Below are 16,420 nucleotides of genomic sequence, written 5' to 3'. Positions count from 1 at the left end.
AGCATGCTGTATATCAAGGCCTACTAGCTTTGAAATATGTGGCCATGGGTTTTCTCTGTGTTGAATGAGAGAGAGAGAGAGAGAGAGAGAGAGAGAAGAGAAGAGAAGAGAAGAGAAGAGAAGAGGAGAGGAGAGAAGAGAAGAGAGGCCTTGAAAAGGAAGCATCTCAGAGGCTTAGTAGGAAAATAAGGGATTTTAATTTTACCTGGTCTCCTGTGAGGTGGCACCTGTGGGCTGATGGCGTTGGTCCCCATGATAACGTACTCATAGTGGACTCCTGGGTTGGGCTGCTGGTGTATCATCTGATGATGGAAAAGTCAGCGTTACTGTCAGCAACACACGCGCACATCCCCCTTCGCCCTGGCTTGGGTTTCAGTGGCGGGAGTGAGGCTGTCACCAGTGGATAGGTTTGTTCACACTAGTCATGTTAGTGACCTTGTGGCTGATTACATGAAGCTATTTCCAGATGGCATCTCATCACTTGAAGAATAAAGAACTTAATCCTTGGGCAAATCAGAGGAAAACTACTCTAAGAGTTGAGATTTTTTTTAACAATTCCAAATAAGAAGCTGGACTAACAGCAGCAGAACCTTTCCATTGGCTTCTGCCACCCTCTGCGATGGCTTGGGTTCTGCTCAGTGCACTCTCCGAGTCCCACACAGATAATGTGTTCACACTGCAGGCGGACCTGCATCAACACTAGGTGGTAAGACAGTCTGAAATCAAGTTGGCAGAAGTGGCCTTGAATGTTGGATTCTTCTCCTCCCCTCCCCTCCCCTCCCCTACCCTCCCCTCCCCTCCCATTCCCTCCCCTCTCCTCTTCTTACTCTTCTCTTTGGTACTGGGGATGCAACCTTGGGGCATTCCAACTCTGAGCTAAGCCCACAGCCCTTTTTATTTTGAAACAGTTTTGCTAAATGACTTTGTGCTGACCTCAGCCTTGTTGGGGTCTATGGGATCAATGAAATCATGGCTCAGCAGCAGGGAACAGGCTTTATTTAGGAATAAAACCTGGAAGGAGGCATCTGACCAGGGAGAGAGCTCAGGAGATTCAGAAAGCCAGCCTCCTTACAGGCTAGGGGCTTTTTCCGGGGCAAGGACGGGGAGGGATATGAGTCATCCTGTAAGCGGTTGGCTGGTGTGCTGGTGGCCAGGCCATCTTGGGGCAGGGCAGTGGTCAGGGGGCGTTTCTCTTTCTTTGTTCTTTTGTTCTCAGTCCTCTAGGAGTCTAGTCCTAGTCTCTAGGAGAATCTAGAGTAAATACAAGCCAAGCAAGGGGACAAAGTCATGTGTAACCCAGAGCAAGATTTTGAGCCTCACAGCTTTTAATTTCTTCATCTGGAGAAGGAGAAGGTGAGAATCTCACCTCATTTCTTAGGTACTATGCCCCTGCCAGCATCTCCCAGTCTCTCCTGCATGAGGAATCCTGCGCTATTCTTCCCACGAATGCCACCACCCTTTCCTTTTCCCTGCATGTGGAATGGGTCGTCAGCCCATCCATCACCAAGAGGCAGGAGGACCTACTCATACCAGGTGCCAACCCCGACTGGTGGGTGTTGTAGAAATGAGGTGGTGAGCACAGACCCAGAGGGCCACAGTGGTGTGACCTCAGATTTCTATTGTCTCCTCCTAACCTCCTCGCTTCCCTTTCCATTCTGTCTCTTACCTCTCCCCACCCAATCCCTCTCCTGTGCCTCTTCTGTGAGAGGAACACACTGGGTCCTGCCAGAGCAAGCTTGTCGCCTTTATGAAATTATTGTTGGCTGCCTTTCCTGGACCACCCACGGCAGGCAGCCCTTTCACAACCCGACTCTTTCCCTCTGATACATCTGAAATTTACCCAGAGTCAACCCACCAAAGTGGACAGCTGTAAAAAAAAAAAAGAAAAGATCCCAAACTAACCACAACAAGGCTTCCTTTGTCATTTCTCGTCTACTGCGTGCACCCAGGAGGAATAGACACAGAACGGTAGAGGTGGAAGAGTAACCATAAAGCAACTAATAATATTTCAAAAACTCTGACATAACAACTATCACGGAGACCAGCATGGCTTTGGGGACAGCGAGAATATACGTATTTATGGGTGAGATCATTCTTTTTTATCCGAAGGTTATTTTAAGCTTTTATTTCTCGTCACCTGGTCTTTATTTCCTGGTCTTTTCAGAAGACTGCTTTCTAGTGGTTTTTCTTAAAAATAGGGACCACTTCTAACTCTTGGACAACTCATTTTTGTTTCGAGTAAAGTAAATCACGATTCTGTCTTCTGGGGACTTCTAGTAAGCCTCGATATGGTCACTCTTGGTTTTACTGGTTCCTTTAGAGGAGTGTGGAGTCCTGGTTCCTTCTTGACCTGCTTTAGCAGAGTTTGAAGAAGGCTGGTTGCTGTGAGTGGTCTTATCTTGCATTAGGCATTCGCTTTCTTTTGCCATAAAAAGGAAAACATGCCAAATTAGCATTAGAAGAAAAGTGCCTGGAGCAGATCCAGTGCTCATGAAATAAAGGATATGTTTGTCTCTGATTTGGTTCAACAAGTAAAATTGGTTTTACTGGGTCCATAAACTCTGAGGCTACTAAGCATCTGGGAGAGTTTAAGGTTTCTGGGAGCGAGGTACATGCAGAGGTAAATGGTAACAATGAATGCCAAGCATTTAAGGGGCACCTCAGACCTGCTCCCCGAAAATGATTTTATGGAGCCCGGCAACGATTTGTTGCTTATTTGTTCTAAGTATATTCCTTGGAAGCAACAAGATACAAAATCCAGAAAAGAGTCCAAGATCATTCAAACTCACATAGACATCCAAGATCTCGTTAGTGGGACCTTCGGCCAAAAAGGACTCCCCAGCAGTGCTCGAGATCTCGTTGGGACGCTTGTAGGTGAACATTGTCCCTCCGCCCTCGTACTTCCCAGGACGGTCAATTGCCCAGTTCCCGTTGATGATGGAGCGGCCAGAGCGGCTTCGCAAGGCTGTTGAGAAAAATGACATAGTGCCTCAGGTAAGCCCAGGTGGGGGAGAAACTGAACTGCCCCCTCCCCCAGGCACCAGCTTACTCCTTTATCCAATCCATCATTAATCCATGTGCTGGGCATGGTCTACACCCCGGGCTGGAGTTAGGCACTACAGTACATCTCCTTGGGTTTCAGTGCTACTTTAACCCGCTCACCCCATTCTCTTCTTCCATTTGGATTTAATATAAAAATGAAGGGTGGGAGTGGTAAGGAGAAAAGGGTATAGAAGAAGAAAGGGAAGGACGAAAGTCAGGGGAGGAAGGTCAAAGGACGAGGAAATGAAACTGTCGCCTAGAAGAGAGGCTGGATGCTGACAGCCCACAGCTGATTCTGGACCACAGACAGGCTTGGTTTGGCTTCTGTAGTGTTTATATTTTTTTGTAATTGAGCCTAAATTTAAGAACTGGGAGATTTTACATGGAAACTTAAGAGCTCGAGCTTCTCTTGTGAAACAGGAAGACATGGTTCCTCCTTGGTGGCAATCGGCTGGAACTTAGGAGGGCTGCCTTAGGGGACCTGCACGCTCTGATCTGCCCCAATCCCCACCACTCCCTGCTGCTCCTCAGTGCTGACACTAAGTCTCAGTTTATTACTCATTCTTTTATGAATACAGGTGTTTATATAATTTATTATCATGCTTGCATTTCTCCCTCTTGTAGAATCGATTATTTTTTTCTCGGTAATTCTCTCTACTTCTATGTCTACTAAAGGTGGCAAAGCTCAAAAGAGGCCAAGAGGATCTCATGATTTTCTTCTATACCTGGTTGGCTTTATTCATTTTTATTACTTCCCGACTTCTATGGGCATTTGAGGTTTTGGGCTGTGTTAGATATAATCTTCATGATATTGCCTAGCAGGTATTATTATCCTCATTTTTCAGAGACTGGCTCAGAGATATGAGGGAACTTGTTCGAGTTCATGAGGACTATTACTGACTGGTCTGTACTTTGGAGTCCACACTCAAGAGGGAGATAAGAAAGGAGAGAGGGAAAAAGAACAAGGTGTTTGGCTGAAAGGAGAACAAAGGAGGTATCTGAGAGTAGAATTTCCTCAGCGACATCTGGCACCTTGAAGCTCATAAGCCAATCAATGGGGGATAGGACTTAAAGAAATTCCTATTTTGAATTCTATCTATATAGTGGGCCTGTGATGGCCACTGGCTCTTCATACTTTCATTTTGTAGAATACTTAAGTTTAACTTTTTGTAATATATTATGAAAATTTTTATCAAGACCCCAAATAGGTAATAGCTAAAATATTGAACCAACCCAGGTCTCCATCAACAGATGAATGGATTGCAAAATTATGGGAAATACACACAATGGAATTCTATTCAGATATAAAAAAGAACAAAATCATGGCATTCGCAAGAAGATGGAAAATCCTGGAGAATATTATGTTAAGTGAGATCAGCCAGGCACCGAAAGGGAAGGGACATATGTTTTCTCTAATATGCCCAAACTAGGGAGCATTGGGGATACCAGAGGGACTCCAGATAATGGAGGGGAAATCTCAGCAAAGTTGGAATGGAAGGATAGGAGAGGAAGAAGGCTCAAGTTGATTAATGGAGGAGCTTCATCGGAATATGTGTATTAGTATGAATATAGCATAGTTACCCTGGACACTCATTGTTGGGAGGGGGAGAAGGGAAAATGGGGGTGGAAGGGAGAGGGCACCAAGCACAGTTTAAATGTATGCCATTTATTTTCAATTAAAAAAATGCCAGCCCCCCCACAAAAAAAAAACCCAAATAGAACAGTATAATAGACCTCCAAGTTTACCATCCAACTTCAACAACGATGAACTTGTGGCTCACTTTGTTTCACTTCGCAAACCCCAAACCCATTTATCCTTAAAATTTTCAGGAGGTGACACAAAAATATAAGGAATCTTTTTTTTCTTAAACTCATTTTCAGCAGCATTTCTGCTCTGGTCCTTCCCAGATATCAAGCCTGCCCAGGAAGGAGCTTCACAAAGGCCAGGAGAGTCTCCAGGCATCTTTATCCCTGTCTGGATGGTTGCCATGGCTACCAGAGGAGCACAGCTGAAGACCTCTGAATACTGAGTTATAAAATCAACTCGGCTTATTGAGAGGCAAAAAGCGTCAAGGGTGGAGACTGAAGAAAGACAGGTTTGAAGCTGGGTTCTTTTTGTTAAAAAAATAATTTTAAAAAATTATGAACCACATTCTTTGAGAGTGGTCCAGACAGTGTTTCCATTTCCTCACTTCCCAGTTATTCCTCAGCCAGCTCCAATCTGGCTCCCACCCTCATCATTCCACTGGAGAAATTCAAACTAATGCTATCTAGACCTCCATGTTGCTAAATCCAACAGTCATTTTCCAGACCTCCTCCTGCTCCATGAGCTGGGTAGGCCAGGCACTGCTCCGTTCCATGAGACCCCCCAACGTGCTCCTGGGACCCCGAGCTCGACTGTTTTTGCCGACTCATGTTTTCTATGCAGCCACTACATATTAGAGTTCCTTCAGGATTAAAAGCAGGGCTACTGTGGGCACTCTCGTGAGCAATTATTATATGCCAATATTTCAAATTTATTTCCAAGCCCAGACTTTGCCATCTAATTGCTTATTTAACAGTTTCACTTGTACGTCTTGTTGAAAACTGAACTCATCCCCACCTCTTTGAGTGTTTCTTATCTCAGCAAATTGTATCAACAGCCATTTAATCAGAAACGCAGGAATCATTCTACACATGGCTGTCCTTCTTTATCCCTGTATCTAACTGCCATAATTTTTTTTTTTTTTTTTTGGTGGTACTGGGGTTCCTGGAAGCCCTTCTACCTCCGGGCTACACTCCCAGACCTATTTTTACATTTTTATTTGGAAACAGGGTCTCCTAAGACAGCGCGCGTGGCTGGCTTCGAACCCGCGCGATCCTCCTGTCTCTGCCTCCCGAGCGTGGGGATTACAAGCGTGCGCCACCACGCCCGGCACTGCCATAAAGTTTTATTTAACTTCTTCCATATTTTGTGAACCCATCTGCTTTTCTTCATCTCTGCCTACACAATCCAGAGCCGAGCCACCATCAGATCTCATTTGGACTAATTCAAAAGAACCTTCTAATTGGTCCTCTTGTGTGTCTTCTGAGCCAGAAAAGTTTTTCTTTTTCTGTTAAAATGCAGATGAGAAGTGGTGCACACACTTGTAATTCCAGTACTTGGGAGGCTGAGACAAGAGGATAGAGGTTCGCGGTCAGCCTCAGCTACTTAGCGAGACCCTGTTTCAGAATAAAGAATAAAAAATAGAGCTAGGAGTGTATCTCAGAGGTAGAATGTTCCTGGGTTCCATCCCCAGTACTGCAAAAGAATAAAAATTAAAAAAAAAAAATGCAGATGAGATCGCTGATGTTGGCCCAGACTCCTCAGGGGCTCTCTACTACGCAGGGGAAGCGGGCCCAGTCACCTGATGCCCCCAGGTGTGTCACTGGCCCGCTTGTCTCTGCTCCGCTTCCCAGTATTAGCTCATCAAATATATCATGTTCCTTCCACAAGGCGGCTTCTACTTCTGTAACTACCTCCTGCCCCCAACTCCACATCCCGTTCATTCCTTAGGCATTAGCTTCCGTGGGAAAGTCTTCTCCCATCTTGTCCAGCCTGCCTCTTCTCTTCCAGGAAGAGACACAACAGTCTTCCTTCTGGGCCTTTAACTCAGGTTGCCCATATGGCCATCCAGAGAATTATCTGATTAACGTTTGTCTCCTAGTATCCCATTAGCTCCCACAGGGCAAGACAGCCATGTTTATTCACCATAACAGCTGCAAGGCTTTCGAGAGTAGGAACCAAATGCAAGAATATTTAGGTTTAAAAAAAAAGAAGAGACAAAATAACTAATGTTGAATAACTCATAAATGTACATCAGATTTACATGTTAAAGACAAATTGCTTTAGTCCTCTCCCCTCAAAAAAAGCTATTAAAGAAATTGCTGTTTTGGGGGAGGCTGAGATAGGAAGATCTCAGATTTGAGCCTCAGCAATTTAGTGAGACCCTCAGAACTTAGAACCTGGTTCCAAAAAAAGGGGAGGGGAGGCTGGAAGTGTAGCTTGGAGAGTGAATGCCCCTGGGTTCAATCCCCAGTAACACACACACACACACACACACACAAAAAAAAAAAAAAAAAAAAAAAAGAAATTGCTTTGTGAAACAGAGATCTTAATAGGCCCAAGTTTCCAATGAAAGATCAGTTTAAAAATGCTGAAAAAAAAAAAAGAAAATATTTAGTAGAAAAGGGCACGGTACTCAAAGGAAAGGCAGGCAAAGAATGTTAAATAGGCTATTCACAGAAAACCAAGCACAAGTATACCATAAACAAATGAGGGATGGTCTCTCTTTGCTTATAACTTAAGAAATGTAAATAAAAGCCACAATGACACATTTTTAACCCACCAGATTGACAAACATTTTTTAAAAAAATTTAATACTGCCGCTATTGCTAGGTGTGTGATCAAGTATCCTCAGCATGGCTGGTGAGAATGTGAACGGAGTTAGTTACACCAGAGGGTGCTCCATTACACTGCTGAGACTTTAAATTCCCACACCCAGCCGGGCGTGGTGGCGCACACTTGTGATCCCAGCATTTGGGAGGCTGAGACAGAAGGATCGCGGTTCGCAGACAGCTTCAGCTACATAGTGAGGCCCTTTGCAACTCAGTGAGACCCTCAAAATAAAGTGAGAACTCAAAATAAAGACTGAAAAATAGGGCTGGGGTATAGCTCTGAGGTAGAATGCCCCTGGGTTCCATCCCCAGTACCAAAAAAAAAAAAGCCCACATATATATATATATATATATATATATATATATATATATATATATATTCTGGTGGTACTGGGGTTCCTGGAAGCCCTTCTACTTCTGGGCTACACTCCCAGACCTATTTTTACATTTTTTTAAATTTGGAAACAGGGTCTCCTAAGCCAGCGCGCGCGGCTGGCTTCGAACCTGCGCGATCCTCCTGTCTCAGCCTCCCAAGCGCGGGGATTACAAGCGTGCGCCACCACGCCCGGCTAAAAGCCCACACATTTGACCCAAGAATTCTTTTAGGAAATTATCTGACCCATTTAGATTTTTATTTTGAAACAGGGTCTCACTAAGTGGTTGAGGCTGGCCTTGAACCTGCATTCTTCCTTTCTCAACCTCCCCAGTACTGTGATTGTGTGCACCGCCATGCACAGCTCCATGAAATAGAAGTGTAGAATAGTGTGTTTAGCACGATCCCGTTTATGTATCCTTTTTAATAAGAGCATATACACACAATAGACACATAAAACTCTTTAGAAAAGCGTTAATAAAACTGCTAACACTTGGGAAGGAGATCTGGGACTTAGAGATGGGGGATGAGAAGGGAAACTTTCATTTCCCATTTTATCTTTTCACTACTATTTAAAATTGTTTTAGCATGTGCGTGTATTACCTTCATTAAAGCTTAAACATTTTAATTAATATAAAGGACTCGGTTCAAGCAGAAATAATACTCCTGTGAGGCATAGTCATTTTTTTCTTTTTTATAGCTTCTCCTTAAAATCCCATTCACAGCATCAAAAGCTTAAAATTGAGGTAGTTTCTGGCTAAGATTTTATTGCTGGGAATGGCAATATTGTGGAAGAAGTTATTATCTGGAAACCAAAAGGTTCATTAAAGAACCATTCAAAACACCGCATAGGAGAAGACTGCAAGAACTACCCCAGGAAATAAAAAATGGAGACCCTGAACCATTCACCCTTTACCACTGACTGCTGTTACCCACACATCCTCTCCCAAAATTTAGATGGATATTTAGACATATGATAGCAAATAATTTTAAAACACCAGATTTTTTTTTTTTTTTTTGCATCTGTGGTCCTAATTTCCTACACCTATGGGTTGGCTTCTGAAACAGCTCCAAAGCTAACTCCACCTGGCACGGCATATAGCACACAGCTGCGTCTACAGTTTACGTGCCTGTGAGCAGTTCCAGGGCTACTAATGGTGTCAGAACCACCTCGCAAAGCATGCAGGTGGCTTGTGGCTCTTGCCAGAGTGTGTGCTCAGGGAAGAACGGGCTCTGGCGCAGCTTGTTTGGAAGGAACCTCAGAGGTTTGTCAGTAGAAGGACATCTCTGTTGTCGGTTGACATTTGGGCCTATCAGTTCTAGGGGTATATTCTGGCCTAAAGATTCACATAGGAATAGCTTATATGTGCAAGTTATGATTCTCAGATCCTCAATCCCACAGTCTTTTTTTTTTTTTTTTGTGTGTGTGTGTGGTACTGGGGATGGAACCCAGGGGCATTCTACCTCCGAGCTGCCCCTGCAGCCCTATTTTTTATTCTTTATTTTGAAACAGGGTCTCACTAAGTTACAATGGGCCTCAGTAAGTAGCCGAGGCTGTCCGTGAACCGCGATCCTCCTGTCTTCAGCCTCCCAAATGCTGGAATTAGAAGCGTGGATCATCACACCTGACTGGTCCCTCAATATTCATGCTCCCTGTTGATGGCAATCGTACCACTTGTTCCCACAACCTAAGGAAGAAGGTACCCAGCGGTCAGATTCCTTTGATCTAAATGTCTGTTTCTTTCTTTAAAAAGTAAAGATTAAACTCATCCTGGTTACATAATCCCAAGGGTCTAAATGTTTCCTAAGTCTTACTGGGAAGCGGTCAAACAAACCCAAGGTCCGAGTGGTCAGACATCCCTGGCCACCATCACAACGTCCACTCCAGGTCTGAATCTTGGCTCCTCTGCCATTCCACTCCAGTCTATGAGTCTCCATGGCAGTCTACACACAGGCTCGAACCCAAGTGAGTCTCAGAGTGTATTAGCTAATATGGATAGCCTGGAAATGGAATACAACTGTCAATTTCACACTATGACCTCAGAGAGGTCTGTGAAGTCCATCTTTACTTTCAACAACCTCTCACAGAAGTTTAGCATTTCATTTTTTTTTTTTTTACAAATGTCAACAACAAAACCTAACAGTGCACAGTACTGTGACTGTCACCAATAGAAATCACCTTTGTGTTCAAATGACATTACATCTGTTTTAGGTATTTTGAAATATTATTTAAAACTCAACACTACTTTGAAAGTACAATAATTATTGGGCCTTTTAAAGGACTTCTCATTTTATTTTATTTTATTTTTGTGGGTGTGGGGATGGAACCCAGAGGCATTTGATCTCCGAGCCACATCCCCTGCCCTATTTTTTATTCTTTATTTTTGAAAGAGGGTCTCACTAAGTTGCAGAGGGCCTCATTAAGTAGCTGAGGCTGTCCACGAACCGCCATCCTCCAGTCTCAGCCTCCTGAATGCTGGGATTACAAGCGTGCACCACCATGCCCGGCTTAGGACTTCTCATTTTAATGCTAAAAAAGCATGGCTATTTTTTTTATCATAAAATGTTTTATAACTGTATTTCAATATAATTAGTTTCCTTTGTACCCTTCCATATTTTATTTATGGACTTAAAACACTGCCGAAGAAAGATTCTATAGACTGCCAAGGAGTCCTGCCCACATCTTGACATTCTTACTTCAGAATTCTAATATCAAAAATGTCCTCTTTTCCTCTGGATCAAAATGGTAAACACAGGCAGTGATGCATAAACATTCTATTTTTTTTTTAAGGCAAATGTATCTTAGGCAGACTGGGTCCAGTTAGCTAGAATGCCCAAATCACAGTTTCAATTAAGCAAATGTACATACCCATCCCAATCCAACTGTCACTTTTTCAGTTCAGGCTCATTTTGGCAGTCTGTGTCTGGATAGACCTGGACCCGTGTGGTCCTCTACACTGTGATGTAACACACTTGGACTGGAAATCAGAGCATATCAGCGGAAGAATTTGGCTTCCCCTTGGGTACTCTATATAATCACAGGTTGTGAGGGGTTTGAATGAAGAGGAATGCCAAAGCTTTGTTCTTATTTCATTGCTAGGTCATGGCTAGGTGTGGCCAGGTCTACTCTTTAGATTACTAGGACATTTGATTTATTCTGACTCCAATTTCCTTTGACTATGTACTGACTTTAAAGGAAGCGTGTTTGCTTTCAAGCCTCAAATAAGGTAGTATGACATAGATCCTATTTATGGTTTAAGTAAGAAAATAAGCCAGGCAAAGAAGATAAGACACAGCCCATGATTTTGGGCGCTCCGAGACCACTGGGGACAGCATAACGTGAAGAGAGAGGCTGGGAACACTTCCTGGAGTGCAAAGGACCTCAGGACGAGGTGGTATTTAGTTAGGATCGGCAGTGAGGCATGGTTCATTTTATTTTATTTTATTTTATTTCTAAGGCATGGTTTATCAGATAGGGGATGGGGAAGGGCAATGGGGACAGAGACTCACAGGGACAAAGGCAGAGGCAGGACAGAGTGTGACTTCAGAGGGACAGCGGGCTGGTGTGTAGGAAGAAGGGGAGTCCTGGCATGTGGAATAAGAATCCTTGAAGATGAAGTTGGAAGGGAAGACCTGGGGCAGACTGTGAGGCACTGGGGAGCCATGAAAAGTGGTCAGGATGGTAGCAGCTGAGACCTGGTTTTAGGAGAAAACACAGGCCACCCAGTAGGAGGATGGGCAGCATGCAAAGGTTGGCTCAGGCCACACTCTCCTCTCTGCTCAACTGTCTACTCAATACGAGCAGGGAAGGTGATGTATGTCTACCCTTTAAAAGAAATTCCAGAGCCCAGAAGGTGGTGCATGCCTGTAATCCCAGTACTTGAGAGGTTATGACAGGAGGATCTCAGGTTCAAAGTCAGTCTCAGCAATTTAGTGAGGCCGACCACAACTTAGACCCTGTTGAAAATAAAACAAAACAAAAAAAAATAGGGTTGAGGTGTGGCTTAGAGGTACAGTGGTTCTGGGCCAATCCCCAGTACAAATGAATGAATGAATAAATAAGTATATAAATAAAATTCCAGAGTTGGGTGTGAGGGGACAAGCCTGTAATTCCAGTTCTTGGGAGTTGGAGACAGGAGGATCGTAGATTTGAGGCCAGCTTCAGCAACCTACTGAGATCCTGTTTCAAAATAAAAATAAAATAGGGCTGGAGATGTAGCTCAGAGATAGGTAAAATGCACGTTTTACACGTAATCTGATAGCCACATGGCTTCTGTACGGGGTTGAGGACTGTCTTTCCAAAATTCATGTCAACTCAGAACCTATGAATGTGACCTGATTTAGAAATGGGGTCTTTGCAGATGTAATCAAGTTAAGATGTGGCCATACTGGATTAGAGTGAACCCTAAATCCAATATGACGGTGTCCTTAATAAAGAGGGCGATTTGGAGAGACACAACAATGCGTGTGGAAAAGGCCATGTAACGGTGCAGACCAGGAGTGGAGTTAGGCAGCCACAATCCATGCAATGCTCGGCATTGCAGTAAGCAGAAGAAGCTAAAGGGAGGCACGGAGCCAGGCGTGGTAGTGCACGCTTGTGATCCCAGCATTTGGAAGACTGAGACTGGAGGATAGGGTTCACGAACAGCCTCAGCTACTTAGCGAGGCCCTCTGCAACTCATTGAGACCCTGTTTCAAAATAAAGAATAAAAAATAGGGCAGGGGGTGTAGCTCGGAGGTAGAATGCCCCTGGGTTCCATCCCCAGTACTGCAAAATAAATCAATAAATCAATAAAAATAAAAAAAAGAGAGGCACGGAACAGATTCTCGGGGCTCCTCCACAGAGGAACCGACCTCACCGACCTCACCGACATCTGATTTCAGCATTCCTGGCTCCAGGTCTGGGAGAGAAGGAATGGCCTTTGTTTTAAGCCACCCAGTTTGTGGTATTTTGTTATGGCAGTGCAAGGAAACCAACTCAGATCACTAGTATCTAATCTTGCTGTGTGCTTCAGGGCGGTAATATTTGGTGGTGGTGGACAGACAGCTGTTTAGATTGGCTTGCAACTGAGTAAAACACCAATCGTTGAAGCCAGAGTTTAAAAATAAAATAGACCTACTCTAAATAGAGGGAAAAAATGTGGGGCCTAATTCCAAATCCTTCACACTGAATGAGTCTGTGGCTAATTTGGGATGACATTGACGAGTAAGCAGAAGGGTTGATTTTCAGTATCATGGGAGAGCCAGTGTTTAAAATTTTATTACAGTATGAACTAAAATATTTTTCTTTAATTTTATACACACACACACACACACACAAACATACACACTCTCTCACACACAATAACTCCCATATACTGCTCTGAATACATTCTTTAATAAGTAAATAAATACAAAACTCTACTGAGTTCCATTTCTGTTCTAGGCACTGCATAACCCAAAGGCCACACAGTGCCAGGAATCTGGATAATTGTTCTTTGTTCACAAAAAAATTGGTGACTAAAAACAGGAAGTTTAAAGCATAAGCACGAAGCCAATAAGAAGAGGTACATTCATGAGGAAATTCCAAACAACCTATCCAGAGTGACAACCAGCACGATACTGTCGTCGATGATTCCAAGACAGTGCAATCTTGCTTAACTAGCAAACTGGTAATGGCAGAAGCCGTTGCTCTTCACACACAGGGAGTCGGTAGATGCTAATTTAATATAAGGGTCTGCTGCATGGCCATGGAAGGCACAGATGACAAGTCAAGTCTACCTTCCACCTAAGAACCCTTAAAAACCTGAAGACATTGGGGGGCTAAGACAGGGGGATCAGTTTCGAAGCCAGCCTCATCAACTTAGTGAGGCCCTCTGCAACTTAGTGAGACCCTGTTTCAAAATAAAAAATAAAGCCGAGTGTGGTGGTGCACGCCTGTAATCTCAGTACTTGGGAGGTTGAGACAGGAGGATCACAGCTTTTTGGCCAGCCTCAGCAATTTAGTGAGTTCCTCTGCAACTTAGAAAGACCCTATTCCAAAATAAAAAGAATAAAAATGGGCTGGGGGTATAGCTTGGAAGTAGAATGCCCCTGGTTCCATCCCCAGTACCACAAAAACAAAACAAAAACAAAATAAAAAATAAAAAAAGTTGGAGGTAGAGCCTCAGAGATAGAATGACCCTGGGCTCAAAATAAGCAAATCACAAAATAAGCAAATAAATAATCTGAAGACAACTTCCCTTTCCTCCCATTGCACTGTTCTAACGAAAATCTATGTTTCCTAGTTGCCGTCTCCCACTGCATGTTATCTGGCTGCTTTCTTACTTTTGTGGACCAGTGGGGTGCTTCCCCTGAAATGCAATACACTAGGACTGATGGATCAGTTGACTGCAGAAGAAGTCCCAGCAACATGATAAAAAGCCTTTCTTTCAGCTGGGTGCAGTGGTGCACACCTGTAATCCCAGTACTTGGGAGGCTGAGACAGGACGATCGCAGGTTCGCGGCCAGCCTCAGCAATGGAGTGAGGCCCTCCACAACATAGTGAGAACCTGTTTCAAACTAAAAAATAAAATAAAATAGGGATGGGGGTATAGTTCAGAAGTAGAACGCCCCTGGGTTCAGTCCCTAGCACGCATGTGCACGTGTGCATATATATATATTTAGAGGGAAATTCCAAACAACCTATCCAGAGTGACAACCAGCACGACACTGCCATTGATGATTCTAAGACAGTGGAGCCAATCTTGCTTAACTAGCAAATTGGTAATGGCAGAAGCCGTTGATCTGAAACACACAGGAAGTCGGTAGATGCTAATTTAATATAAGGGTTTGCTGCATGGCCATAAAAGAGCAACAACTTTGGTGTTTTGTGAGTAGGAGAACTCCAAGCAATAGCGGAATACCAATTTTAATGTCTTTTGGAGGCAAATATATGGAAATAAATTCTGGTCCAATTATTTTGAGTGTTGGGTTATAATTCTTGTACACGATATACCTTTATCAGACAGAACCACCGATGGTTCTTCTCTCACTTATGTCCTCAATCCAAGGATGGCAGCTTGTCTTCCAGTAGTTGGACAGAAAGGAACCAGCCCTCTGATAATAACTTACAAGGTTATTTTTAGATAGAACCAACTGGATACAAACTAAAATACAAAATCCCATTTGGAAGACAAGACACAAGACTTCAAGCAAATGTGGACTTGGGGTAGAACAACCTTGGGCCAACTCCTTATTCCCAGGTAAGTATTAACTTTTTGAGGCTACTAGGTGCACAATGGGAAAGTCTAAAGTATTACTGGAGTATATTTATTTCTAATTAGCTTGAAAATTTAAAAATAATACTTCCCCATCTATTTTTTTTTTTTGGCTAGGCTTCTCTATTATTTCACCTTAGTTAAAAAAAATTAAATAAAAAATTCCAAATACGTTAAAAGTAAAGAAAGCATTATAATAAATTTCAACAAGACCATCACCACACTTAAGAATCATCAACGTGTAGCCATTCTTGTTTCATCTTTATCTAATTGATTCTTGGACTTTTTACTTCTCAAGCTTTCTCCTGGGGAGATAGTTTTATTCTTTTTCGGAATCATTCAATTAAGAATCTAAGAATAGTTTTACTTCTTTACTTTCATTTTACTTCAAACTTGGGCTAAGAAATACAAGGCGGCGCTCAGAACGGACTTAACCCCACCTGGGGGCTGTTGCAGTACCATTTGAGGTACTGAGCACAAGGGGTAGCAGGCTCCATTTACAGTGGCAGTGGTCTAGAGTCAAGTGTGATCACCAGATCAGCAGCTTCTACATCATCTGAGGACTTGATAGGAATACAAAATCTTTTTATTTTTTTTTTGGTAGTACTGGGGTTCCTGGAAACCCTTCTACCTCCAGGCTACACTCCCAGACCTATTTTTATATTTTTATTTGGAAACAGGGTCTCCTAAGCCAGTGAAACTGGCTTCGAACCTGCGCGATCCTCCTGTCCCTGCCTCCCAAGCACGGGGATTACAAGCTTGCGCCACCACGCTCGGCCTATAGGAATACAAATTCATAGGTCCTGCCAGGTGTGGCGGTGCACGCTGTAATCCCAGCATTTGGAAGACTGAGACAGCAGGATCGTGGTTAGCAGCCAGCCTCAGCCACTTAGTAAGGCCCTGTGCAACTCAGTGAGACACTTTTTCAAAATAAAAGAATAAAAATTAGGGCTGGAGGTGTAGCTCAGAGCTAGAACGAGCTTGGGTTCCATTTCCAGTGCCGCAAAAAACCCCAAAACAAAACAAAACAAAAACAAACTTAGGTCCTGCCTTGAACTGCCCATCTTAGGCCATTTTGTATTGCTATAATCAGATACCTGATGCTGGGTAATAAAGGGAAGAGACTTATTTGCCTCATAATTATGGTTGTTGAAAAGTCCAAACATCATGGTGCTGGCATCTAGTGAGGCCCTTTGGGCTGCATCAAAACATCACGCTAAAGTCTGTGCGAGGGTCCACAGCATGGTTAATCTTGATGAGTGTTCCAGGTGTACTTTAAAATAATGTGGTATTCTATTGCTGTTGGGTGGAATGTAGTATCAGATCAACTTGTGTACTTATTATCCATTAT

The 16,420-nt window shown here is 43.4% G+C and overlaps 1 protein-coding gene across 1 annotated transcript in view; it reads right to left on the bottom strand.

Moving 5' to 3' along the window:
* THSD4 (thrombospondin type 1 domain containing 4) overlaps nt 1–16,420 on the bottom strand; it is a gene marked incomplete at both ends in the record, with an annotated part of 230,247 nt that overhangs the window by 40,250 nt on the left and 173,577 nt on the right. Inside the window, 2 exons of the mRNA XM_080691810.1 lie at nt 206–302; nt 2,790–2,965. Of these exons, the coding sequence (XP_080547936.1) occupies nt 206–302; nt 2,790–2,965 (273 nt within the window). The remainder of the gene's footprint in view (nt 1–205; nt 303–2,789; nt 2,966–16,420) is intronic.

Source organism: Muscardinus avellanarius, assembly GCF_963383645.1.
Source record: "Muscardinus avellanarius genome assembly, chromosome: 3".
In the NCBI taxonomy this organism is placed as follows: Eukaryota; Metazoa; Chordata; class Mammalia; order Rodentia; family Gliridae; genus Muscardinus; species Muscardinus avellanarius.
The sequence above is the reverse complement of the archived record's forward strand: the minus strand, read 5'-3'. Positions and strand labels throughout refer to the sequence as shown.